General features: G+C 34.6%; 1 protein-coding gene and 1 long non-coding RNA gene across 3 annotated transcripts in view; both read left to right on the top strand.

Moving 5' to 3' along the window:
- The window catches only part of LOC129950055 (uncharacterized), a 29,984-nt gene extending 12,618 nt beyond the window's left edge, over positions 1 to 17,366 (top strand). The window contains exon 2 of the long non-coding RNA XR_008782079.1: positions 17,322 to 17,366. This is a non-coding gene — a long non-coding RNA (uncharacterized LOC129950055). The remainder of the gene's footprint in view (positions 1 to 17,321) is intronic.
- Positions 1 to 27,347, top strand: part of LOC129950053 (serine/threonine-protein kinase N) — a 255,008-nt gene that overhangs the window by 115,758 nt on the left and 111,903 nt on the right. Inside the window, exon 1 of one of the 2 annotated variants that reach the window (XM_056061840.1) lies at positions 17,391 to 17,620. The exons of the other annotated variant lie outside the window; for it this stretch is intronic. Coding sequence (XP_055917815.1) covers positions 17,552 to 17,620 — 69 coding nt within the window. The 5' untranslated portion in view covers positions 17,391 to 17,551. Of the gene's footprint in view, positions 1 to 17,390; positions 17,621 to 27,347 lie in introns of those variants that run through there. 2 annotated transcript variants of the gene reach the window in all.

The following is a 27,347-nucleotide window of genomic DNA, read 5'->3' as shown; positions in this document are numbered from 1 at the left end:
TTATTGACGAAGCCATTCGTCAAGAAATTAGCCCCATTGCTGAAGATGATTTTTCAATGAAAATCCGAATCATTTTCAAGTTGTTGCTTAGCCCAATTCACGAACATACGACGCTTTTGATAGTTAAGTGGCTTTAGTGATTGTGTCAATTTAATCTTGTAAGGATTAAGGCCAACATCTTTTTACAAAATTTGCCACGACAACTTCACAAAGATGCCCAACGCTTGAAAACGACGTGTGAGAGACACATTTGGGCTTTCTGCAACTGAAGGCTCAGCGGCAGCAATATTATCGAAACTACGGACACTTCTTTGTGGATTCCAATATTCCCACTAGACGCTCAATTGTTGATTTGTTAGAACGATTATGACGACCATAAATTGAACGTAACGCTCTTAACGTTGAGGTCACTGACTCCGAACTTCGGTAATAAATTTTAATAATTTTGGCTCGTTATTGGCTCGTATATTTTTCCATCATGAAATTTCAAACCTTGCTGAAGAGAAATGTTAAAAGAGCTGCAAAAATATTGCGTCGTTTCCTGTCCCTATCGCTCTTTTTTGTAGCGTCCCTGTTGAAAAACCCTGTATTAATGATAGTTAAAAAAATTAAAATTATAAGAACTTGAAGATATTAGGCCCAAAAGAGAAAAAGTATTTGGCAAGTCAAGAAAAATTTTAAAACTCAAAAACAGGCTTGAATGCGATACACACTGATAGATTTGCAAAATATTAATAACAACAATTTGTAGAATATTAAAAAGATTTCTGTCAATATCTTTTATTATTCCCAGCATACTTGAGTTGGAAACATTTTACAATCAGTTTTTAGTTATTTTCGAACATTTACGTTATTAAGTCAATGTTAAGAAAAATATTTAAATTAAGTTTGATTCCATTCGTTCCAAAATTTTTCGTCGAACAACAATTATTAGGAATTTTTAAAAGTCTTGTTTCTTTTAAAAATAATATCGATTGGATTTTTGTAAGAAAAAAAAAATCGTTTATTAACAATAATATTTTGTATATAAAAAAATAATTTTGAAGTTAAAAGAAGGTATACACTTTAGAAACATTCCAATCCAATATCGGTTTTAACAAATTTCATGCAGGAATTTTCATAGATTTATATTTTTTATAAGAAAAATCTTTCATTTCTAAAAAATACTTGAGCTTAAAAAAGTTATTCTTCGAAGCATGAACAAATATTTTTTTTGATTTATAAAAAAACGGTTTCGGTAATGTTTGCTTTTTTTTGCTTATATTTTTGTTTTTACGTGTGAAACAAAATTTATTTCAAGTCGATATCTCTGTCGGTTCTTGAGATATGACCGGCAAAAAAAGGTATCCAGAACGTACGGAAATACGGAGACACATACATCTCTCAAAAAATCTTTCAAATATAGGCACCTTGAAACGTCAAGAAATTTTAAAATTTTCAATTCGACAAATTGCACCCATTAAATTCTATATGAAGTAAAAAAATGACGAAGAGTTTTCATAAAAATGATCAAATAAAAGTTTCTAAAGGCCTTTTTAGCAGGATCGACCTTGTTGCTTTGGTAATATTGACGTTCAGCGGCATTACATCAGTCCTAAACAATTATCCACAAAAAAGACATTGTAGCTTCAACGATTCCAATTCACATAGTCAAAATGTTACAAAAATGAATTGATATATGCAGTGTGCCATGTCGTACAGTCCTGCATGAACCAGATCCGAAGCCATGTCTTTAATTTCAGTAAAAAAAGTTCAGTTAACATGGCTCTGCCATGCCAACTTCATTGTCAAATAAAAATGTTCCAATGATTCCACCACTCCATAATTCAAACCATTAAAATTTTATCTCGACAATAGTTTCGCGTTTTTAAAACCATACAAGCATCATGTCGGAAAAGATAATTTTTTCGCATCCCAACATCGTCTTACTAGAGCTGCTCAAGACCCAAATTGTTGGAATCTCTCGGCCATATTAGCCACATTATTATCAGTGTGCGTACCGTGCAATGACGAGGTCGATGAGTGTTTTTCAGTAGCATAGCTAGTCCCACTAGATGTTTGCACAAACTTGTCAACAGTAGGCAGGAGCTTTTTCGTCCAAAACTTCTTTTCCAGAGATGCTCTGTTTGGGCTTCATAGTACACATCACTCACTTTAAAAATATGTCTTTAGTATTTCCCAACGTAAAAAGTTTATTTTTCGTTAAATTATGATACTGACTTTCTGGCAAGACTTCGAGCGGGAAACAGCTGTCAGCATCAAAAAGAAAAGAAACCACTAAATAGCCCACCCTGTACTTAAATGTTTATTTGAAGGTAGTTCCATCCCTTTTACTTACTCTGTTTCAATTTTATCATAAGGAATACAAATAATTTCTTGTTTAATAATAAAATTCATTACGACAATAATTGCATCAATCACGTTAAAGGAATTATTTTTAATTATATTTGTATACTTAAGAAAAAAAAATCCTCCGGTGTTAAATGTAAACATATTCCAATACATCAATATTTTGTGTATTTAAATGCAAACAAATAACACTTTGAGTAAAGAATTACTACGCATAAGTTTCGAACATATGAATGATGCAAATATTATCTTTCACCTTTTTTTTTTACTGCGAAAGTCCATTCAAGTATTGGAACTCGATTAATTTCCAACAGTCCAATCATAAATTTTTCAAGAATTTTTAGCTGATTTGTAAATCAAAGGTTCTTTAATAAATGTAAATAGAACATTAATTATCTCTGACTATATGATTAAAACTCGAATTGTAGAATGGATTGTGAGTTTATTAAAAGTCAGTAACATAAGTGCAACATATTAAGATTTTTATTATGACAAAAAAGTTCGACTTTTATATATGGAGCAAAAGCTTAAATTTTACGACTTATTGAAAATAGAACCTTTTTAAAAAAGATGGATAGACTCTTTACGATAAAAAACGCAAAAAAAAACATTTATGTAGGAATATTCATCTACTTTATAAGAAAACAACTAGAATTAGAGTCTTTCGGTTTCAAGTTTATTTGTTATGTGTATCAACATGTTGCTGCAACCCTGTGAGGTACTTAAAATTTTGTGTACTGACTTTTTTTCTTGCAAATGATTTCCATTAAAGAATTGATTACTCTATAAAAATGCGTTGCGATAAGTTGAATGATGCTATATTGCTGATGGTTGTCTACTGTTAAAAAGGCTGATGGTGTACGTATGTACTTTGGTCCCTGTGACCATCATCATTCACCATCATGTAGAATCCATTCTACAAGTATATCTATATAAATATATGTAGATGGACTTGCTTCTGTTTTCGTTAACGCAGGCTGTAGAATGAAATTACTCAATAAGATAAATAAATACACAATACGCATAATAAAATATTTTACTATACAATATCAGGGAATGCAAAAAACTCCAGATACATTGTTTATAAACTTCTGTCTACGTATTTAAATTAAGAAAACAGATAATTTCTATATTTAGACAAGAAATAAAAGATAATGTTTAAAAATATTCGTAGTGATTGTGATGAAGTTGATTATTATCAAAATGTAGCTTCCAAGTAAAGGAGTGAAATATTCGAGCTAGGCATTCGATTTTCATAATTGTACAAAAATATTCTACAATATTCTGTAGGATTTAGGTTTTTGGTGGATTTTTTAATCAAATTTTTACAAAGTTCTTTTGAAACAAATTGTACTTATGTTATTGTAAAAGTAACTATTTTTGGACGACCTATAGTTCATGCAGAATGGCAAGAATGCCTCAAACAATCCTTGTCAGAGTCAATCTTCATAGCACAAATTTCCAAATGGTGTTATCACCCGCCTTAGTAAATAGGACACCTCCGAAATGCCATTTTAAAAACTGAAGACTTTTTTGTGTAGAATACTGTGAAAAACCGAATTTGTGTCAATAATTCAGAAATGGTCTAAGCTCTTAAGGATAATACCATCCGACCAAACTGTTAGATTACAATCCGAATCCATCAATACTTATTTTTATTATAGAATGTTTAAAGACACTTATGGGGGTATTTAAACCCTTAACATGTTTATGTTTAAACAGAGTGCGAGTGTTAGGAAAATAGGGAAGGAGTTAAGAAGACATACCGGTGCACGTTTTTCTTAAAATTTTGAATATTAAAATGGGAGGGAAAAACAGAGTTAGATAAAGCGTTCCACATTCTCGATGAGTGGTTAAAAAAAGAATCTCTATACTTAAAAGTACGTTCGCAATTGAGCTCGATGGTAAATTGATGAGCATTCCTGGACGTCTGAGTATTTTGGATGAATCGCAACTGTCTAATTCGACAGAACATTGCTTGTTAAAATATCTGTAAAACAGCTAAAGGTATGAAACATTGCTGTGATGTTAATTTTTCGGTAATAGTTCTATCGCCTATCATATAAAAAGCTATTTGTTGGATTCTATCTAAAAGACTTAAACTTGTTTTTGGCGATATTGAATATTTGAACATTCCATAAGATATGATCTGTGGTACACATACCGATACTGAAAGGTGAATAGTTTTCTAGTTGACAGTACGCCCGAAATTGATCTCAAGGGTAAGCTGATCAGCATTCCTAGAAGTACGTGTATTATTGCTGAATTGTTTAAGCGGTGGAATGCAACTGGCTAATTCAACAGAACATTGTTTGTAAAAATATCTATAAAACAGCGAAGTAAATGTTTCGATTATAGTTCTGTCGCCTATAATTTGTACAGCCCTTTTTTGAATTCTATCCAAGAGATTTAAACTTGTTTTGGGTCACCTGCCCAGATATGCGAATTATATTCAAGCTTTGAACGGATGAAGGCTTCCTAAGACATCCTAAGCACCTGGCAGCATTTTTGGCAATATCAAATATATGATCGTTCCATAAAAGGTGACCTGTGATACATATACCAAGTACTGACAGTTAATTAGTTTCTTGGATGCAAGTGCCACACATAGATAGTGGCATCGGGGGTGTGTTACGCTTTAACGACAGGAGACAGCATTGAGTTTTCGAAGCATTAAATTCTACACGGTTTTTAATTCCCCATTGGATAATTCATCAAGATCGGAATTTAATGAACTTATCACACCCTGCCGTTTAAGTTCCACATCCGAAGGACAAGGATGTGAACCTAGAAACGAGTATGAGAAGCTGAGGGTACTGTCGTCGGCGAAACAGGTTCCTGGATTAGAAATGGCAGACATAAGATCATTTATGAATATAAGAAAGAGAGTCGGAGACAAAACGGAGCCCTGGGGAACACCAGCATTTATTTTATGAATTTCAGATTTGAAACCATCCAATACAACTTGTATTGAACGGTTCGAAAGGTAGTTTCTAATCCAAAGAATAAGAGATGCATCAATACCAAAAGCACGCATTTTCGGTAAGAGAGATGGATGCCAAACTCTTTCATATGCATTTGAAATAGCAAGTGCAATATAATCTCACTTTCTCCAAAATGATGTTAAGATTTGTTCCGGATATTGGTGAGATAAACCATGCATCACCAGTGGACCTATTGCTACGGAAGCTATAACAAATCAGAATGCTTACTCTTGATTCTGTTTGTTTTGTTGCATTTTATATAGAATTGTATTTGGAACACCCTTAAGAGTCGTTTTCGTAATAAATGTCGAACAGCTATGTTTTAAGTCGGATTTTTTTTGGAAACAAATTCCTTACCCGAATTCTTAGAACAAGACGCTACTTAAGGTACTTTCCATCACATTTAATAAGTTTTTCTTTGTATATGAACAAAAACGCCACTTTTGAAGGCATTTTTTAAATTGAAAAGGTCAAAATATTTCAAGCATCAATGTTCTTATATTATGTTTCTTAATTTGACATTGATTCTAAAATATACACAAAAATAACAATTATCTTAAATGATACCTTCCGACAATTTTTACGCACGTCAAAAGATACTTACTCAAAAATTAACCATCTGACAAATCGTTTGAAACTAATAAATCAAACAATTTTATTATGACACAGAAGTGACAATAGAATTACTGATTTTCGTTTTATTATTGTTGTTGTTGTTGTTGTTATCATTTAACTTTTTTGATGTGCTATTAATCTTTGTTTGAAATTTGTATGTGTCTCTGTTTGTATTTTTCTTACAACAACAAGGTCAATTCTAAAAGCCTAAAATTAATACAAAACGTAAATAAATTTTCGAACAAAAGAGATTGATGAAATAAATTTAAATGTTCTTCATAAATAAAAAACTAAAATGAAGAATATTTTCATTAATTCGTTTATATCCGATAAATTATTTAGTTTTGTTTACTTTAGGCTATTTCATAAGATCGTTTAGATTTTGTGTTTTTTTTTGCGAAGAAATTTGAATAGGAACTTACACGAGGTTGTTTCTATTTAACCTTAAAGAAATGTAAACAAAAACAAACTCCATTTTAAGTGCTTACATAGTTTGGGAGGTCGAGTTATTTTTATGGGCTTTTGATTCGTATTTTTATTTCAATATTCATGTCTTTTGTGAAATTAAGAACATACATTAAAAAAGTTAGTTGTTGAAAATATATCAGCATTTTTAATGATTTTAGAAACAAGTGAATATTTTTTTTAATTTGGGGTTCAAAGTTCAACATCTGAGGAAAAAAGGTCCTACATTTTCTTCTGTGGATTTAGATGAAATTAGTTTTTGTTAAGCCCGTGAATTTAAAGACAATTCAGAAAAATTCTTTTTAAACCTTTATAGGACCATTTTTCAATGAGCTGCAATATTTTGAAATATTATTAAAAATTCCTAAAAATTTTGTTTTCCTTCACATTTTTTAGTAGTGTATTTACAATTTTGGTATGATATACTTTTTAAGATCTGAAATTAAGAAAATTGAAAACTGTTTAGAAAACCATAAACGATGATTTTCATTCATTTTTTCCAGACCGATAGATTCAATAGAAATAAAATGCTTTGGATGTATTTTTAAAAGCTTAGAATTTAACCAATAAGCAATTATCAACCAATTCAAAACTTGAATTTTCCTCACACTATTAATATGCTTATTTATTTTTATTTAAAATTCTTTGTCTAAGAAGTAAAAGTTCGCGAAAAAAGTGAGGCAAACAAACGTACTTTTGGGAAACAAACCAATTTATATAAAATGTTCAAAACTTAGAAATAGTAATTTATCAAATTTGTAAAAGGAGAAATTAGCCGTTTGTTGATGTTGACTTACGAAATTTAAAAATTCTTAAAAATCTTATAGCCGTTTTCAAAATAAGAAGTTATTTTCTAAACAGGACAAAATAAAATGTTCTTTCTGTTTATGGGAAAATAAAAACCTACTCGTAAATAAGGAATTCTTCATCATCACATCGAGTTTAGAATTTCGAAACACAAAACCTTTTTAAAGTATTTATCGCACACCCTAGATACCTTTAACAGTGCGAGCATTAAGTGACAATGGAAGTATTTGAAGGAAGCACATTGGTCTTAAAGATGAAAGCATTAAAAACATCGTTGTTTAAAAAATATCACATTCTTAATGTGCCGCTGAAAAAACAATCCCTAACAAAACTTTCAAAATTAAACTCAAGGGCAATTTGAAATTCCAGTATGATGGCAGCATTGTTTGAGGGGGGGGGGGTTATTTCTTCAAAACAAACAGGCAAAACAACCAAAGCCACGAGATTATGTGAAGGGTTGCTCAAGCGATGTGAAAGTTTCGCTCATAAAGGGTTTTTGATTATGGACTTGGAAAAAGGTCCCCAACCAACCGAAAATAAATTCAAATGTTTGATAGGCTTCAATTCTGGATGCATCTTCGACTTAGACCCGTACGCAAAATACGCCATAACGCGTTCTAAGCATTGCCCAATTCTTTATAACCCATAGAATTGACTAAATTGGATCGTTTTTTACGGGCGTGACGTCTTAACGGCAGTGATATTCTCTACATTTTGACCAAAATTGTGTCTCAATGACACGGCATTATATAACAAAACTAATATGTAGAGTCCAGTTTTAGCACTTAACTTATAATTCAAGAATTACGACCGAAACCTGGAGTTAACGCTCATAAAGGGTTTTTCAATTTGCAGACGTTGCTCGTTCGCGTGCCACGATGAAAAAAGAGGTTGGGATGCGACCCACACTTATAACTTCCCATCCCATCTGTCTATTTGTCTTGCTTAAAAGTTTGTATGTTTTCGTGTTGGGTTAAAAAAGTTGTCAAAAAAAAAAAATGGGGTGGCGCAACAGTCCGTTGTGAACCAGGGCCTAGTGACTTACAACTCTCAACCATTCCTGTGTGCGAGTACTGTTGTCAGGAATGGAAGGTACCTACAATTTAAGGCCGAATCCGAACGGCTAGTTTGAGAAAGCACTTTTTCATGACAAGAATTACTCTTGAAGGATTTGTCAATTCCTCGCAAGAGGCAGTACCCGCGAAAATTAATTTTTTTAAATTAAGGTGGCACAGGCAGGGATTGAACCCAAGACCCCTTGCATGACAGTCCAACGCACTAACCATCATGCCACGGGTACTAAAGTTGTCAGTACAACAATATTCTTCAAAAAAAGAAAAACTTTAGTTTGAAAATCTAGTCGTAAAAAAATTTTACCAATTTTAGTAGCATTTCTTAAATTTTTACAAATTGGATGAAGGAAATTAATTTGAGAGATATCAAGAACCTAACATCAATTTTTACCAAATGTGCGTTCTATTTTCTGTATATTTTAATATTTTATAAAAAACGGGCTGTTGGATTTTTATAAAAAAAATCTACAGAATATCAAAAACAATATGTCCTGTGAAATAAAAATGGTTTGAAGACAACATTTTTTATTTTTGAAAGCTTTTTGAGTCGTAAGTAAATATTTACCAAGTTTTAGTATTGTTTTTTTGTTAGGTTTTCATTTTTTGTAAAAAAACTGTCAATTAGATTTTTCTCAAATTTTTTTAAAATATGAAAGTAGTTTAAAGCCAATATCTCAAAGTTTTGAGAAGATATTTGAGTCGAAAATCAATTTTTAGCAACTTTGCTTTATTGTTTTCTTTAGGTTTTTATTTTTTGTAAAAAAACTGTCAATCCCATTTTTCTCAAAATTTTTCCGAATGTTGAAAACAATATTTCTTAAAGTTGGGAGCCATAATCTCAAATTTTTTAAAAGATATTTGAGTCCAAAATCAATTCTTACCAACTTTTGTAAAATTTTCTTTCAAGTTTTGATTTTATGTAAAAAAAACTGTCAATTCGATTTTTCTCAAAATTTTACTGTATATTTACAACAATATTTTTTAATATATGAAAGTAGTTTTAAGCCAATATCTAAAAGTTTCGAGAAGATATTTGACTCGAAAATCAATTTTTACCAATTTTTATTTATATTTTTCTTTAGGTTTTTATTTTTTGTAAAAAAATTGTCAATTCCATTTTTCTCAAAATTTTTACGAATGTTGAAAACAATATTTCTTATAAGTTAAAATTAGTTGAAAGTCATAATCTCAAGTTTTTAAAAAGATATTTTAGTCGAAATTCAATGTTTACCAGCTTTGAGTAATATTCTTTTAGGTTTTTATTTTTTATAGAAAAAACTGTCAATTCGATTTTTCTCAAAATTTTACAAGATGTCAAAAACATTACTTTTCGTTGCACAAAATTGTTTTAAAGGTAAAATCATTTTGTATTCGTAAAATTTTCGAGGTGACAATTTTTTTTTTGTTTTTTTTTTTTTGATTTATTTTAAAAACTATAATTCGATTTTTTTCCAAAATATTTTATAAAATTTAGGGTTAACCAACATGTTATCTTGTTTTTTAACTGCTATGGTAAGAAAACCACCCAAACAATTTTTTTGAGAACGTACGTCTTTTTAGGTCTTTTTACAAAGTTGTCATTCTGTCCAAAAGATTTAAGCTTAATATGGTTGCACTTACCCTATAGTGAGTTATTATTTGAATTTAAAACAAATGCAAAATATAAGGAGTGAAAAAATGTCTTGTATTTTTAGAGAAATTCTAAACACTTAACAGAATTTTTGGAGAGTAATAAAATTATAATGGTCACAAATTTCACCCAAAAAAGTTTGTTTAAATCTTGAACAAATGTATGAGACCTAAGTTGAAATAAATAAAATAAAACTGCATTTTGTTTACGTGATTTTCGGATTCAGTGTATTCAGTAAAAAATAATAAATTCATAATAAATCGGCCTTAGGTTTTTTCGCCCAAATCCATAACGCCCCAATCCTAAAATTTAATAAAGTCCAAAATTGGTCACAATGCCCAAAAAGAAAAAAAAAAAATGCCAAAAAACTCGATTCAAAATGTCGTGACGCTCAAATAAATTTTTAAGAAAAGAACGCCCAAATTATTAGCCGTCATTTTGTGCAAAACAATTTTTGAATTTGGGTTTAATGACATAAGGGATCGGCTTTGTGATATTAATTTAAGGCATTACGACGATTAGTATTTGTATTGTTTCATGTGTCTTATCACCCAACCGCATATAACAAAATCATAAAATGACATAAAATTCCCAAAAAGAGAAACGTAAAGAAAACTAAGAAAACGTATAACAAAGTCCAAATAAAATGTCATATCACCCAAACCAACTTTCAACGCCCAAATTTTCTTAATGCCCAACATTTTTTATTTTGCTTTGTCTCACTACGGAATTTGGGAAAAGTGCGAAGTTGCATTTAAAGAATCTAGATTCAAAGAAACTTTGCATACACACAACTAAAATCAAATAAAGACAATCATATTTTTTAAGCATTATTTACGTTCCTGGTTTTTAAGCGATTTGACATTTTTTGGTTTAATGCTTGCCTTTAACCGATAAAATTTAAAACTTGTAATGCCATAGTGCTCAAAATATACACAACTTTAGAATGCTGAAATGTTAAAAACATAACATCATTTAGGCGATATTTTAATTGGTTGCTTGTGGCATTTTCTCCTCATAAAGGTTTTTGTATTTTTAATATTTTGGCGTTTTTTAATTGGGCACTAAGACTCAAGACTCCTTTTTATTTCTAATTTTATTAAACCCAGCCCTTTTTGGCGTTAAAACTTCCCAAACCGTAAAACAACAAAATTATAAAATGATAAAAAAAATTGGTTTTGGCGCTTCGACATTTTATATCTGGGCGATATGGTTCTGGGAGAAAAAACCTAAGGCCAAAAAACTTATTAAGCTTTAATTTTTTTTCAAAAGAAATATTATGAAATTTTAATTCCACAAAAGGAAACTGCTTCTTTCTTCAAAAACCATACCTCCTGAACTATAAAATTCGACTCTACTTTCACAACCGAATCAAACCAAATGAATGATGTGTCCGCTAACCAAATAGAATTCCTTTCAAGAAGATAATCATATGCGGTCTTTTGATGTATACATATTTGTACATATTTTTGAAAATTAATTTCTTTCTTGTTCTTAAGTCAGAAGTCATGTTATAATTTTATTTTCATCATTTAATTTAAGAAACGAAATGCGTTTTTGACATTTAAGTTCAAATTTCTATGTCACTTCGGTGTCTCTTTTTATTTTCGTGCTCTAAAAATTGAATGATACTCAAAGGAAATGAAGCCGCACAGAGGCAATAATAATTAATAAATATTTATTTTAAGAATATTTTATTATCATTATTATTGTACGAGTAGTCTGGGGACGCTGATGATATGAGAAAGAAATTTCCAATGATTCATATCATAAATCAAACGAGTGAGTAATCGAAATTCATTCACCATTCGACAAGGACACGGCTTGTTCATTCATATGACAGACGCATGTTTTTTGTTTAAAAATAAGGACTATTTTTAGAATCAAATGAAGTTTGTGTAGAATTAATATTTTTATTATTTATCGAGATACGATAACCTTACCTTACCTATAACAATATAAATAGAAGATATAATTGACGGGAGAGATTTATGATCGTCTGTATTTTGTATCTCCTCCTGTTTTTTATTTTGAATGCAGACGGAGCCCTCATCATCATTCATAAACTTTAATATGTTGGCATTTATTGTCACCAAATCCATAACTTGCCCTTGTACAAAACTTGTATCGTAAGTCGCATCAAGTTTGAAATAAAAAGTCATTAAAACGCATAAAAAAGTGCAAAATTAGCAGCGGTGGCGTTGACGCGGCGGTATAGAGGTGCGGCACACCGGTAAACGGCAACCGACAACCGTCAACGGTCTAAAGTGTTAACAAATATATAATCATCAAATTATATGACAGCTTCTTGTATTATTTATTATTTTAATTATTATTTGCACGCTCGGGTTAATGCACTTGGAATAGGTTAAGTGACGATTTGCCTGAGTTGCTTTGTGCAGTGCGGATTCGCGTTATATGCCGCGACATATCGCATCGGCTTGCAATTGCTATTCATCAGAAGACAGATATATCTACGACCTAACAAAACTGCAGCAACAACAAAAAAAAGATAGATATTTTCCGGGTCTTCTTAGGCTCTTTCTCTGTCTTTCTCTATGTTCTTTCTATAACCCTCTCTCGTTTTTGTTAGATAGAATTTTTACACAATACAAAAGATTCTTGAGAGTACGTAGATAGTTGTTGTTTATTTAGACGCACGGGCTTAACGACGACGGACGCATCGACAGACTATAACGACGGACGTGACGGAGACACTCGACTTAAACGGAACCAGTTCTCTTTTTAGCTTAAAGTCATCGTTAAAGATCTTGTCGAGAAGAGAAGAGACCTGGGCTAATGCAGTGCAATGCAATGAATACAATTAACATCAACTGATGAGACAAATCGTCAGCAATTTATAACGAAGATTGTGATTGAGTGAGGTTTTGCTAAGCTTGCCTTGAACGACAACGGTACCTTCTAACGTTGTGTCGTTGCGTTGGCCGTCGTCATCGTAGTACGACTTAGAGCGATCTTCTTAAAAGGCTTAACGATGATGATGCTTAGAGAAGATAGTTTTCTTTTCTTTTTGGATCGAGTGTGGTGATGGATGTGTGTCATACAAAGTTAGAAGCCTCGCACATCACTTGAACGACAACGCGACCGACGACGCGAAGTGTGAGTAAATTAACACTTTTCCTCAACAAGTTGGGGGCATCTGTTTATGTCAGCTTAAAGTTGGACAGCAGCAGCATTTCTAGAGCTCAGCTTTTGATGATGGGGATTTTCTTTTTGAAACGCAAGAGATACCTTTTTGTTTTTGAATGCGTTCAGAGTCGTTGTCGGTCGGTCATTTTGTTTCGTCAGTGTAGGAATTTTGTATGTTTTGTCATTTGTTTTTATTTAATGACAAGCCCACTTCAGAGAAATTACGTTTTATTACTTGAAATTGGAATGAATTGTTCTAGCAGATCATCTAGAATGTTGGATGGATCGTGTTCTGTGTGGGTTTGGCATTCTGAAGTGTGCCTCAAGTAATATGGACATGAGAAAATGTTTTAAGTGAAGATTATAATTATTAAATAAGTCATTTTATTTCTAGAACAACTCAAGGTTTTCACGATTCGTGCTCCACAAAAAGATAGAGCCATTTGCTAAAAAAGTCAATATTTTGGCAATTCTTAGAATCTTAGAAAATTTTAACTGAATTATCCAAGCCATTCAGCCTAATTTATGGCTACTAAAATATAATTTAAAATAAAAAATAACAAAATATAAAATGCAATTGTACGAAATTTACATAAATAAAGAACCTAATTCGAAAAAAATCCGACAAAGCTGAAATTTGGCGAATAACATCACATCATTAATGTCCTCATTTCACTTCCTTAAAAGTTCGTTGTTTTGGACAGAGACAAACAATTTAAGGTGTTTGAAAAAAAGTCAAAATACTCCAAAACTATGTTTATTTTAAATAATAACTCGCAAAAACTGTTTTTTCGGAATTCTGTTTCATCAAAATTCTGTATGATACTATTTGGTCTTAATGCTTTGTATCTGAATTTAAAAACACTGTGCCCTTGTCTAGCCATAGCTTCTGTAACAAACTTAGAAGATGTCCTTGATCATTACTTTCAGTGGGAATAGTCACGTTGAACATTTCTCCGTTACACATATACTTATGAGCTTACAATAGAATCTAGTTTGGTTTAAGCTTTTGATCGATTAACATTGAGTGGGGCACCAAAGAAAATCGCTTTACATAAGTGCGGGCAAAAGTAAAATCGAATTTTTGAGCTTTTGAAACCATTCGGTATAACAAAAATGTTTGTTAATCGTATTATAAAAAGTTTTTATGATCTTTTAGAAATAGAGGTCATTCACGTGTCGTTTGAAAAACTGCGAAAGTTAAGAAATCTTCTTCGTAAACAAAAGATAATGTCCAGTTAGTTCGACTTATCTCCTTTATCGATTTCAAGACTTATTAAAGAGAATCTTTACATTAAAGCCTATAGGTAATAAAGAGGACATCTCCTAAACTCCCAACCTTATAAAAATAAGCCTGGAAAGAAATAAACGAGTGTAGCAGTGGCAGGAGAGGAAAAGGTGACGAAACATTTTGTTTTCTGATACAAATTTTTTTACAAAATGATAAGGTCGTCTGAAGAAGCAAAAAAAAGTTGTTTCAGAGTTCAGCGTGGACACCAATCCTCATCTGTTATGGTTTGGTAGGGGTATCGTGTCAAGGCGTCGCTTCAATGCATGTTGGCGAAAAAAGTATTAAAACCTTAGCAAAAGTCTAAAACAACCAGGAAAATGAGCTCAAACGTATTGTGGAAGATTTAACTTTGTTCACAGAGAAAGTAGGGTATTCCAACAAGATTCTGCTCCGGCGCACAAGGCCGAAATAACGCAAGGTTGGCTTCAAAGCAACTTTCCCGATTTTTCCGGTGCTCTAAATTGGTCATCTGGAAGTCCAGATTTGAATCCGTTGGCCTCTATTTTGTGAACAGAGTTGGAAAGCAATGCTTGTAAAACTCCCCATCGAAATTTGGATAGCCTGAAACGAGTCCTAAAAAAGGAGACCCTATAAACTGCACCAACTATAGAGGAATAAGTCTACTTAACATCGCCTATAAAATCTTCTCTGCCGTAATATGTGAACGTCTAAAGCCCATCGTCAACAACCTGATAGGTCCTTATCAGTGTGGTTTTAGACCAGGAAAGTCCACAGTTGATCAAATGTTCACATTACGGCAGATCCTTAGGAAATCGACACCCACCATCTTTTCATCGATTTCAAGGCCGCATATGACAGCATCTACAGGGACGAGCTGTATAGAGCCATGTCTAGTTTTGGCATCCCTGCCAAACTCGTCCGTTTGTGCAGGATGACCATAGAGAATTCACGCTGCTCCATAAAGGTTGGAAACAACTTAACAGACCCTTTTGATTCTAATAGTAAATCTGTATGAATTATTGTGATTCGAGGAATAATTACAAGCTACAACGTGGCGTCGTCGTCGGTTAAGATAAAAATAAATAAATTAGGTGGCGCAACAGTCCGTAAAAACCAGGGTCTAGTGAGTAGAGTAATTGCAGGGATGGAGAGGTCCCACAGGTTAAGATATTCGCACTAATAACTTTTCGCCCAAGTTGTGTTTAACGAAATCTTATGCCTGATAATAGGCAACTGTGATAGGCCCCAACGCAGAAAGCACCTAATGATATGCTTCTAATTAGTATTCTAAAAAAAGAATATATTGAGTAAATAATTATAAGTGTCACCAGCGGATCTGCTCAAATGAGCTTGAAATAAGATACTTACCGCTGTAAAAAGTAGTTTAAAACACTCTCCAGTTTCGTTACTATGTCCACACAAGAAATCATGTCATAATATTGCTCTGTTGTGACGTGAAGGAAAGACAAACACACAAACAAACAAACAAACGGACTTTCTCATTTCTAATATAAGGTCTTGAGACTTGAAAACTAATTTTTAACTAATGCATGAGTAATGAAAAACAGTCGTCAAAACTCCGTGATTTGTATAGGCTAAACAAAAATCGTTTAAAAGTTTTATCGGTCCAAACTCAATTTTTTCTTCAAGATGAGGTAAACAAGGCTTTTCCTTTTCTCTAATACCCTTGTTTTTTGTGTAATTTTAAAAATGTTTAAGTGCTTAAAATTAAGCCCTTCATATACCATGAATATAGCAATTCAAGATTCCCGCAGACTGACAGAATTATGGGAGACATTTCTATGATATTATTTATATTCTATTGCTTTGCTTAATCTTATAAAGAATAATAAATTAAGTTAGATTTTTTTTTACGAATTCTGCAATATTTTCTGATTGTTTTTTTTTTTTAACTCACCCATTTTTAACAACACTTCCAAACCCATAAGATTCTTAGATTAATTCATTCCGAAGAAGTTTCATTTTTTAATTTGTCTTTAAACTTTACATTTTATGAAGAAACACAATTTTCAAGTTAATCATTTAAACATTTTTATTTATATTACTAAATTTACCAATTATTAACAATTTTTTCTTCTTTTCTTTGCAGGTTTGTGGTTCAAAACTAAACTAACCAACATATAAAAACACGTTTTGTCGTTTGGAGACATAAACTAATTTTTAAAAAATTCGTAGTTTCATAAAAAAAAACAACAAGAATAACAACAACATTAAATCCAACCAACAATATTTCTTTTGAAAATATGTATTTACGTTTCAGAAGATGTAAAAATACCTTCATTTATTTTCCCCTCATTTTTCAGAAGTAATTTTACAATAATCCAAAAATAGAATTGCAACTGTCAGTCACTATTCAAAAACAAAAAGCCTAACAAAACCAAAATAAACATCTTCTCGTTTTTGAGCTCTCTCTCAATTAACCTTAACTACATACATAAAAAGCAGCACGTGTATGTTTTATTTTCTTAAATATTTTACCAATAAATTAATTTAAGTAAAAATGTCTTTAATTTTTAAAATTAAGATATTTAAATACACAATATTTTTTTGTGTGTCTATTTGGTTATTGGTTTTTTGTGTACACTGTGGCGTATACGTCATCTAAATTTTTGTTTCTGCCTTCTTTATTTTCTCAACGAATTTTCAAGTTTAATGAAAAAGAAAATTTTTGTTGACTTATTGTAAAAATAGCACATCATCATTTTACGTAAATACGAAATTATTTCAGCCACCGAACATTGACATAAGGCAAGAAGACAAATAGCTAACGGTACGGTATCCAAAAAACCAAAAATTGTTAATTTTGGAAATTATGATGTAGATAATGAGAATTTTAAAGCGCATCTTTCGATACGATTTGTGGCGTATTTTTGTCGTTCAGTTCCCAAATTTGGCTGAGAATTCAGTTAGTGGTTTTTGTCAATAGAAAATATTTAATTGATCTGTTAAAAGAATTATTTTCCCTTTTATTTTAGTGAAGAAGAAATAAATAAAAATATAACTAAATATAATTCTTTGAAATACTTGAAGTTCTCTTTAAAAAAAATAGTTTTCCTTAAATAAAAAAAAGTAGATTTTTGTAAATAAAAAGTAAAAAAAAAGAAATGTTCGGATCTACGCTCGTAAATAAACATAATGTTTATTTAATCAATAAGATTCCAATTCAAAATCAAATCAACAACAAATGTGGAATTAACATAACCAAATGACGTCCATGACAATGAATATGGTTTTTCTGAAGGACTTACGATCGAAAATTAAAGGATATATTCATGTAAGGTTTTTTTGTATGATAATTTATTTAATTGAAAACATTTTTAGAAAATATTATTATTTATGATATTGAATTTTATTATTTATTTAAAATTAATAAATTTAAAAATAAATTGGATTACAGCCAAATAGGATGTTATTTTAATCTTAAGTCCATAAAAATATGTATTTAAGTGTCAGAGTTTTTATTGCTTTTTTTAAATTATGATCTGATTATTTCAAAATGACGTGAATGAACATTTTAATAATGAACTCTTATTGTTTGTTTGTCATTTTCGTTTTCTTTTTATTACAATTTTCTAAGGATTTTATTACTATCGTTAATCAAAGTGAACATAAATTCGATGATTCCCTGCAAGAGTTGCCGAGATGTTAATTTTTTGCAATTTCAACACTTGATTAAAAAAGTTGTAAAAAATGAATGTAAAATTCAACTCATACCCACTCTCCTTTCAACACCGTAAATGTCACATTTAGAGTAATACTGATACCTTACACGTGAGAACCATAATATTTAAACAAATTTGTACTTAAAGTTTATCGATAAAAGATGGAAAATTCCAAATTCTTTTCTAAACAGACGTTTCTAAATTTTAATAATCATATAGAACGGTTTCCAATAAAAGGATTTATTTTCAATAGCACGATATTTAGAAAACTGTCACTATTGAAGATTTCATCCTTTGACATTTGCCAAGCCAAAACTTCGCCATTACAAAAAATGAAATCATACACGATTAAACAACGCATCATCACCATCATCAGGTGCTCTAACCCCGTACGGGGCATAGCGCGTCACCAAAACACCTCCATCCTTATCGATCTGCAGCTAGATACCTTAACTGTGTCCACGTCTTTCTCTGGGAGTTAGCTTCCGATAGCACTGTAGATTCCCATGCTGTTCTTGGACTTCCAACCCGCCCCTTAGGATTCCATTCAAAGGACTGCTTCGCAATATCATCGTTTGGTTTCCAGTGAGTGACCACTCCATTGCCATTTGCGCTTTCTGATGTCGATGTCCAAGTGCCTCTGACCTGTCCTACACCACAATTCCTGCTTAGATATTGTTGTATATTGTGGCCAGCGAATTTTAAGGATGTGACGCAGACAGCGGTTCAAAAGCCTGCGATTTTCTCGATGTTTCACAAGCATATACTCGTAATAGCACGGATTTCACATTGGATTTGAAGAATCCCAGTTTAGTGCGTAGGGTGACTTGACTGGATTTCCAAATTTGGGACAGAGTACCAAAGGTAACGCGAGCTTTATTTATTCTCCTTTTTACGTCCAGATCCGTACCACCATTTGCTGAAACAATACTTCCGAAGTAATTAAATTGTTCGACCTCTTCAACAGGCGTGTCATGCAGAATAATACGATGTTGTGTTGGGGGGCCTGTTAGCATAATTTTTGTCTTTTTGATTTTAAGACCGCACGATTCTCCTTTCATCCGTAAAGTTTGACACATATCGTTCAGCCCACTGATGTTATTTTTCATGACACATATATCGTCGGCATAGTCTAAATGGCTAAGCCTTTTAAACGTTCTTCATTGAATACCCTGCCAGTTGTACCGACGCTGGACGTCAGAACATCATCTATCGCCAGCAGAAAAAGAATTGGCGATAAAACATTCTCTTGTCTCGCACACTGACGCACTTCGAAAGAGTCGGATAGCTGCCCATTATGCAACACGAAACACTTTGCATTGTTGTAGGACTCCTTTATAATGTCAACAATTTTTGAATTAATTCCTCTCACAAGAAGTGATCTCCATATACATTCTCGGTTAACTCGGTCAAAGGCTCTCTCAAAATCTACAAACATGGGGTATAGCAGTGTTTAAAATTCTGCAGACTGCACAAGAACAATGCGTTCAGCTTTCAGGAATTCCGCTGGTACTCCGGCAAGCCTGGCTGCTTTATTGTTTTTGAGGAGATTAATCGCTGTTTCAATTTCCCCTACTGAAGGGGTTTGAAGTCAATACCCCTGCAGGATCTGTTCAACGGGGTCCCCATTTAACAGGGCACAAAAGTGATCCTTCCACCTGCGAAGTTGATCTTCAATTGGTACCAATAGTGTCCCATCCACATCCATTTCAGATGATTGTTGTTGCTTTTTTTCCCGGCAACTTCTTTGGCTATTTGGTACAATTCTCGGATATCTCCTCTTCTTTCGTTGAGCGTCTGTCTCGGCGTTTATTTGCAGCTTTAACGATTTACGAAGCTCGATTTTTTCCCAGGTGTCTTGGGATATCCAAGAGTCATTAATTTTCGTACGCCTCGGATCCAGTCTCGGATCCAGCCTCCATAAAAACACTTTTAATTTCACTACACATCTCGTCAACATCTGAGTCAACACTCAAATTTAATGACGAAGCTCTGTAGTTAAGGGTGTTGATAGAGCTACAACTTATGTTGGGATCACTTAAAGCATTCGTATTGAATTTTTGATTTCTTGCTGCATTCTGCGATTGTCTTAATACATCCGTTGTTTTTAAGTTGAGACTCATGGCAACCAAATGGTGGTCACTTCCCACATAGGCATTTTTTATATTTCGGACATCACGCATAGACTTCCTCGATCGCTGCTGAATCATGATGTGATCAATTTGATTTTGTCGAGAAGCATGTCACCATTTTCATTACGTGACCCCAAGCCATTTTTTCCCATAAATTGTTCCAGACAATAATTTTCTGCACCGATTTGAGCGTTGAGGTGACGATTATGATATCGGCTCTCGGAACACTGCTGTAAACCGAGTTAAGATGAGTGTAGAACGCGGTTTTGTCTTCTTCGGTCGCTTTATTTGTGCGGGCATAACACTGAACGATTGTGATGTTGTGAAGTTTTGAGCGTAACCTTGCAGTCATAATTCTTTCTGATATTGGGCCCAGGAAATAAGCCTGCGCCTAGCTACTTCGTTTAACATAATTCCGACACCATGCAGCCTTTGGCCACCCTCTCTTTCATCCTCTCCGAAATAGAGCATTCTCGTTAGTTCAGTGTCAGATCTGTATTCAGCTCTTCCTCTCCACTTTGTTTTAATAATGCCCAGGATACTGATCTTAAGACGAAGCATTTCGTGCTCTAGCTGTTCGTATCTTCCTTCACCATACAAGGATCGAACGTTCCAAGCTCCGATTTTTGTACGTATACCATAGCCAAGAGTACCCATTGCATTTTTGTTTTGGCCGCTGTGAAATGTGGAGCAGATCCTCGTTCATTAAAGCTACGCCATCATTTTTAGCCCCAAAAGGTCGACTTATCAGGAACTGCACATCATCAGCATAAAGATGAATTAAATAATGTTTAGCGACTTGTGGTAACTCATTTATGTAAAGTGAGAAGAGGATTGGTCCAAGGATAGATCCCTGTGGCACTCCACTCAAAACATTGAGAAATGTGGACGAGTATCCATTGGCCAGCACGCATTGTTGCCTTCCGCTGAGATACAAAAGAACAAGCTTACAGGACTCTTACAAAGAATTGAGTGGTTAACAGTATCAAAAGCCTTTGAATAATCTAACAGTGTTAGCAATGTTACATGATCGCTGTCCATTGCCTTCTTATTTTATAAATTACAAAAAGTAAGGCGGATTTGCAGCTGCTTAGGTCAAAAACCAGACTGACAGGTACTTAACAGGTTGTTAATTGTACGATTATTTTGGATATGCCCCAGAATAGTTTTTTCAAACACCTTCGAAAGAAACGGAGAAATGGCAATCGGCCGAAATTCTGTTGCAGTACCTGTTTGCTTTTTGAGTATGGGAATAATCTTAGCCTTTCATTCTAAAGGAAAGTCGGAAGTAGTCAATATGCTGTTAGATATGTAGGTTATGCATCGCAGTACATATGAAAGCAGTAGTCTCAAGAACTTAGGGGCCATTTGGTCCAGGCCAGTAGCATTAGATTTAATCGATATTATTGCCTCTATAATGTCTTCCTCTTGTATTGTTATAAAATTTAGAGAGCTGTTGATAGCAGTTGGTTCCTCCTCAGCAAGGGAATGAACGGGTAAAGCAATGTTTAAGGGCGTGGACGTAAAGTTTTAGTTGAGTTCATCACAATCGACGTCAATACCGATTTCACACAGGTTTTTCAATAATTGTTTGTCAGAGGTTAAAAAACCAAGTTTATTTTCAAAATAAAGTCTTTTTGCCGTTCTGACCATTAGGACAACTTGATTAAGCAGTCTGCAATACAATTTGTGGAAGTTCGTAGCGTCTCCATCGACTGTAGGCGGCATCTCGTCGTGACGTCAGAGCAGAGATGTCGCTATTCAGCCAAGATGGAGCCGTATGAACCCTAAGAACCTGACATGTTCATTTACATTTTGCATATGGTACAGTGAGTTTCATTCTACGCAGTCAAAATCTCGCATTAAGTCAGGCCTGTTTAAGTTTTAGAACAAAAATAGTACATATATTTTGGTGTAATCTCTGCTTCTTTAACACTTATCAAATATAAGGACAACTTAAAAATAAATACACTAGATTTCAAAACAATCCATTACGAGCTAGGGCCTAGTTACCTACAATTCTCAACCATTCCTGCAAAGTAGTTTTATGCCGAAAACGGCTGATTTGAGAAAGTAAATTATTTTAACTAAGTTAATTTGTCTACTTTCAAAACATAAATCTCTTCAATTTGACCGAGTTCTATATTAAATTAATAAATGTTACAGCTAAGTTAAAAAACACAACCTTAAAAATTTCCTTAAATTGAGCACATCATAAATCTTAACATCATTTTCGCAGTCAAATTTCGTTTACATTTTAAATATTTGACATTAATTCTCTTATTATGAATTTCTTTAATTTTTGCATTTAACTTTCTCTCACAATTACAACAGGTTTAAAGCTTTTTAAGTAGTCTTTTCCAGTTGTTAATCAATGCCCGAAAAGTTAATTGTTGTTGAGATAAGTCCAATAAACAAGAGCTTCTTTTTTGATTTCTTGACCAAAATTATTCTATTGTCTGTTTTCCAAGACAAAGAACATAGCATTAAGGTCAATAGAAATTTTTACCAAGCCATAATCTTAAGAAGCCCATTTAATTATTATATGTAGTTCCTACTTAATTCCTAAACTGTCATGTTCATGACTTTTTTAAGATTCATAAGTACCTACATTCGTATATATCTAAGTGAAAGCAAAAGAATTACAAACCAAAAAAAGTCGCAAAAAGCTTGAAGAGAGAAGATGGTAGGTGGTAACATCATTAGGCTTCTAACCAAAGTCCATGTTTTACTTTTTCTCTAAAATCGATTAATCATCAGTTTCCTTCTAAGCTCATCAAAACCTTTTTGTTGTTGTTTTAAGTCGTCAACCAACAGAGAGAAAGGCACTTTTAGCACCAATTACAGAGCTGAAGAACTCTGGAATGTTCCACTGTATTTTCAGTCAACAAACTTACTTATGTAATGTGGGTATAGGTTCCTGATAAAAACAAGCAAACAGCAAACATTGAGGGTCTCTGGTCTTCTGCCCGTCTTAAATCGTCGTCATCGTAGTCGCCGTCCTCGTTGTCGTTGGATCGTCTTTGTTTGTCGCCACAAAGTCTATAATGCACATCGGCCGTCCCTAGTTGCTGAGCTGATTTAATCGGTCGCTAAACGAGGCGATTACACCTATATAGTATTTCCAGGTTAGGCGTATATCAGAGTCGGATACATCGCGGTTTAACCGCCTCGAACCGGCCGGCCCGGCCTAACCAAAAAAACAAAAAGAATATTTACACGAAAAGAAGCCAAGTAAATGTTGTTTTTGTTGTTGTTGGGACATTGATATTATATACACTCTTATGACGGAACACAAAACAGACAGACAGATAAACAACATTTCGAAACCCTGTTTTCAACTGGCCAATTTCCGGACTTCAAAAGTATCTAAATTTTTCTATAGGTATATACCAGTAGGTATGTACCTTACCTAACCTACCTACCTATGGTGTATGGTGTATTTTATGCCCAGAAAAATGTTCACATTTATGGGTGATACATTGGGAACAAACAGCTTAAGCTTATAATATGTGCGCTGTTGTGTTCTAATGTGTTGTTCTTGTTGTTGTAGCTGTTCCTGAGAGTTGATTTCTTGTCCAGTTTTTCAGTGTCCATTTGGTGTCTAAAATAGGAATTGTACACATTGTAAGTGGTAGCCTTACCTGTACTTCTTGTACTAATGCCTGATGGCATGCCATATAATACATGGCTGTGGTTTTTTTTCTTGCTAAAATTTACTTGACTTTAACTCAAGTTGTGGGCTTTAGATTTATACCTGGGTACATATATTTTGGTAGGAATGTTTTTATTCTATTTATGCACTTAGAGAAAATTATGGGATCTCTTTTAATTTTTTATTGTTCCCGCCCATTGACACGCCTATAAAGGGTGTTCCGAAATGCTAAGTTATTGTTAGAAAATGTAATAAAATAAGCTATCAGTTTAGAATTGGTACAGGTCCATTGCTGATCTCATGGTTTAACAGTGAAACAAATATTGACATCGTTTTGGAGTAATTAAGATTATGACGATTGATATTTTTAAAGCAGTAGCATTTGATAGTTTGGCGCCAGGCTCATCTTTTTTTTTCAAATCCGTGCCATCGGTTTTGATGAATTTGTCGTTCGTTGGAATACGAATTATCTTTCCAACCGTTAAATACAAATTGTTTTGATTGAGTTAAAGTTTTTACTTACTTACTTAAGGTGGCGCTACAGTCCTGTGTGAACTAGGGCCTCACCCAACAAACTTCTCCATCTAGCTCGGTCCCTAGCTAGATGTCTCCAGTTTCGCGCTCCAAGTTGGGTGAGGTCACCTTCCACTTGTGCGCGCCACCTGATCCGCGGTCTTCCTCTACTGCGCTGTCCTGTGGGTGCGGATTCGAAGACTTTCCGGGTCGGAGCATTGGTTTCCATGCGCTCTACGTGACCCAGCCATCTTAGTCGTTGGACTTTTACTCTTCTTGCTAAGTCAACGTCGCTGTACAGCCCGTACAGTTCGTCGTTCCATCTTCTCCTCCACTCCCCTTCTATGCATACGGGACCGTAGATCACACGAAGAACTTTTCTCTCGAAGCGACCCAAGGTGCTTTCATACGCTTTTGTCATGGTCCATGCTTCTGCACCGTATAGCAGGACGGGGATGATAAGGGTCTTATATAGCAACACTTTGGTCCCTCGAGAGAGGACATTACTACTCAATTGCTTTCTTAGTTCAAAGAAACAGCGGTTAGCAAGAGTTATTCTGCGTTTGATTTCAGCGCTGGTGTTGTTTTCTGCGTTTACAGCGGAGCCTAGGTAGACGAAGTCCTTGACTACCTCAAAGGTACGTCTGTCGATTGTGACGTTTTGACCAAAACGTCGGTGTTGTATGTCCTTTCTAGACGACAGCATGTACTTTGTTTTGCCCTCATTAACCGTTAAACCCATTTTTGCCGCCTCTGCCTCAATACTCACAAAAGCCCCATTGACATCACGCTGAGTTCTTCCGATTATGTCAATGTCATCAGCATATGCCAGTAATTGGACAGACTTTTGAAAGATAGTGCCTCTAGTGTTGACGTGTGAGCTCTGCACTATTCTTTCAAGCACGATGTTAAAAAAATCGCATGACAGCGCATCACCTTGTCTAAAACCTTTTTTGACATCAAAAGGTTCTGTTAAGTTGTTTCCAACCTTTATGGAGAAGCGTGAATTCTCCATGGTCATCCTGCACAAACGGACGAGTTTGGCAGGGATGCCAAAACTAGACATGGCTCTATATAGCCCGTCCCTGTAGATGCTGTCATATGCGGCCTTGAAATCGATGAAAAGATGGTGGGTGTCGATTTGGTGCTCTTGAGTTTTTTCCAGGATCTGCCGTAATGTGAATATTTGATCAACTGTGGACTTTCCTGGTCTAAAACCACACTGATAAGGACCTATCAGGTTGTTGACGATGGGCTTTAGACGTTCACATATTATGGCAGAGAAGATTTTATAGGCGATGTTAAGTAGACTTATTCCTCTATAGTTGGTGCAGTTTAGAGGGTCTCCTTTTTTCAAGATCGGGCAAACAATACTAAGGTTCCATTCATCGGGCATGTTTTCTTCCGACCATATCTTACAGATAAGTTGGTGCATGCTCCTAACCAACTTATCTCCAGCTGCTTTAAAGAGCTCGGCATTCAAGCCATCTGCTCCAGCGGCTTTATTAGACTTCAACTTAGATATGGCAATCTTTACTTCGTGTAAGTCGGGAGGACATGATTGTTGGCTTTCGTCGTCTATATCGAATGGGTCATCCTGCCTGACAGCGGGATTCAGTTCTTCGTCGCCGTTATACAGTCTGCAGAAGTGGTCCTTCCATATTCTCAGCATTGACTGCGGTTCCACTATGATGTTTCTGCTTTCGTCTTTGCAGCCTTCGGTTCTAGGTTTATGTACCTGTGAATTTCGTTTCACCTGTTCATAAAACTTTCGAACCTCATTCCTGCTTTTATACCTCTCAACATCTTCGACCGCACGCTTCTCATGCCCTCTCTTTTTCCTTCTGAAAAGTCACGAGCAGCTCTCGTCCTTTTATGCAGCGCCGCTTTGCGTGCCTGTTGTTTGGCTGCATTTGCCTGCCGACATTCCTCATCAAACCAGGGGTTCCTTGTTGGTGGCTGTTTGAAACCCAGCACATCAGAGGCGGCTTCTCTGATTGCATCTTGGCAATGTTGCCACTGGTTTTCGATACATTGTGTTGGCGGCAGAGAACTTCGAGAGAGGTTACTTGTCACTCGGTCGGAAAAGGATTTGGCGATCTCTGGCGATTGTAGCCGTTCGACGTTGTATCTTCTCCCAGCACCTCCCTGTTTTGCCTTGGGTCTGGAAATCCGAAGTTCTACCCTGGCTACAACGAGGTAGTGGTCCGAGTCGATGTTAGCTCCTCGGAAAGTTCGTACATCCATAATGCTGGAAGCGTGTCTGGCGTCGATCGCAATATGGTCAATCTGGTTGACGGTAGATTGATCTGGAGAAGTCCAAGTTCCTTTGTGGATGTTGAGGTGTGGAAAACGCGTACTGGCTACCATGACGTTTTGGCCCGCAGCAAAATCGATGAGCCTGAATCCATTGTCGGAAGTGTTGTCGTGCAGGCTGTTTTTCCCGATTATTCCACCAAAGATGTCTTCCCTTCCTAGCTTGGCATTAAAATCTCCCAGGACTATTTTAATATCGTAGCTAGGGCACTGCTCATAAGTTTTGTCTACGAGGTCGAAGAATATGTCTTTGGTGTCTTCATCTTTCTCCTCTGTTGGGGCATGCGCGCATATTAGGCTTATGTTGGCGAATTTAGCCTTGATGCGTATGGTCATGAGGCGCTCATTGATGCACCTATAGCTCAAGACTTCTTGCCTAAGTCTGGCTCCAATGACGAATCCGCATCCAAATAAGCGCTGTTGGTTTTCGTGGTAGCAGTCACCATAGTAAATATCGCAGTTTTTCATCCTCTTTTTGCCCGGCCCATCCCATCGTATTTCCTGGATGGCGGTGATATCTGCTTTATATCGTTCTAGGGCCTCCGCTAATTCTTCGGCCTTACGTGGTCTGTTAAGGGACCTAACATTCCACGTGCATATCCGAAGTTCGTTGTCCTTTATTCGTTTGCGTTGGTTGTCAACAGTAAATCCGTCCGTATCCGAGGCTTGTTGGTGCTTCGCAACTTTGAAAGCTTTTACGTGGCCAGGAAGTCACCCCGACGC

Source organism: Eupeodes corollae, chromosome 3 (genome assembly GCF_945859685.1).
Source record: "Eupeodes corollae chromosome 3, idEupCoro1.1, whole genome shotgun sequence".
NCBI classification, from domain to species: domain Eukaryota; kingdom Metazoa; phylum Arthropoda; class Insecta; order Diptera; family Syrphidae; genus Eupeodes; species Eupeodes corollae.
The sequence above is the reverse complement of the archived record's forward strand: the minus strand, read 5'-3'. Positions and strand labels throughout refer to the sequence as shown.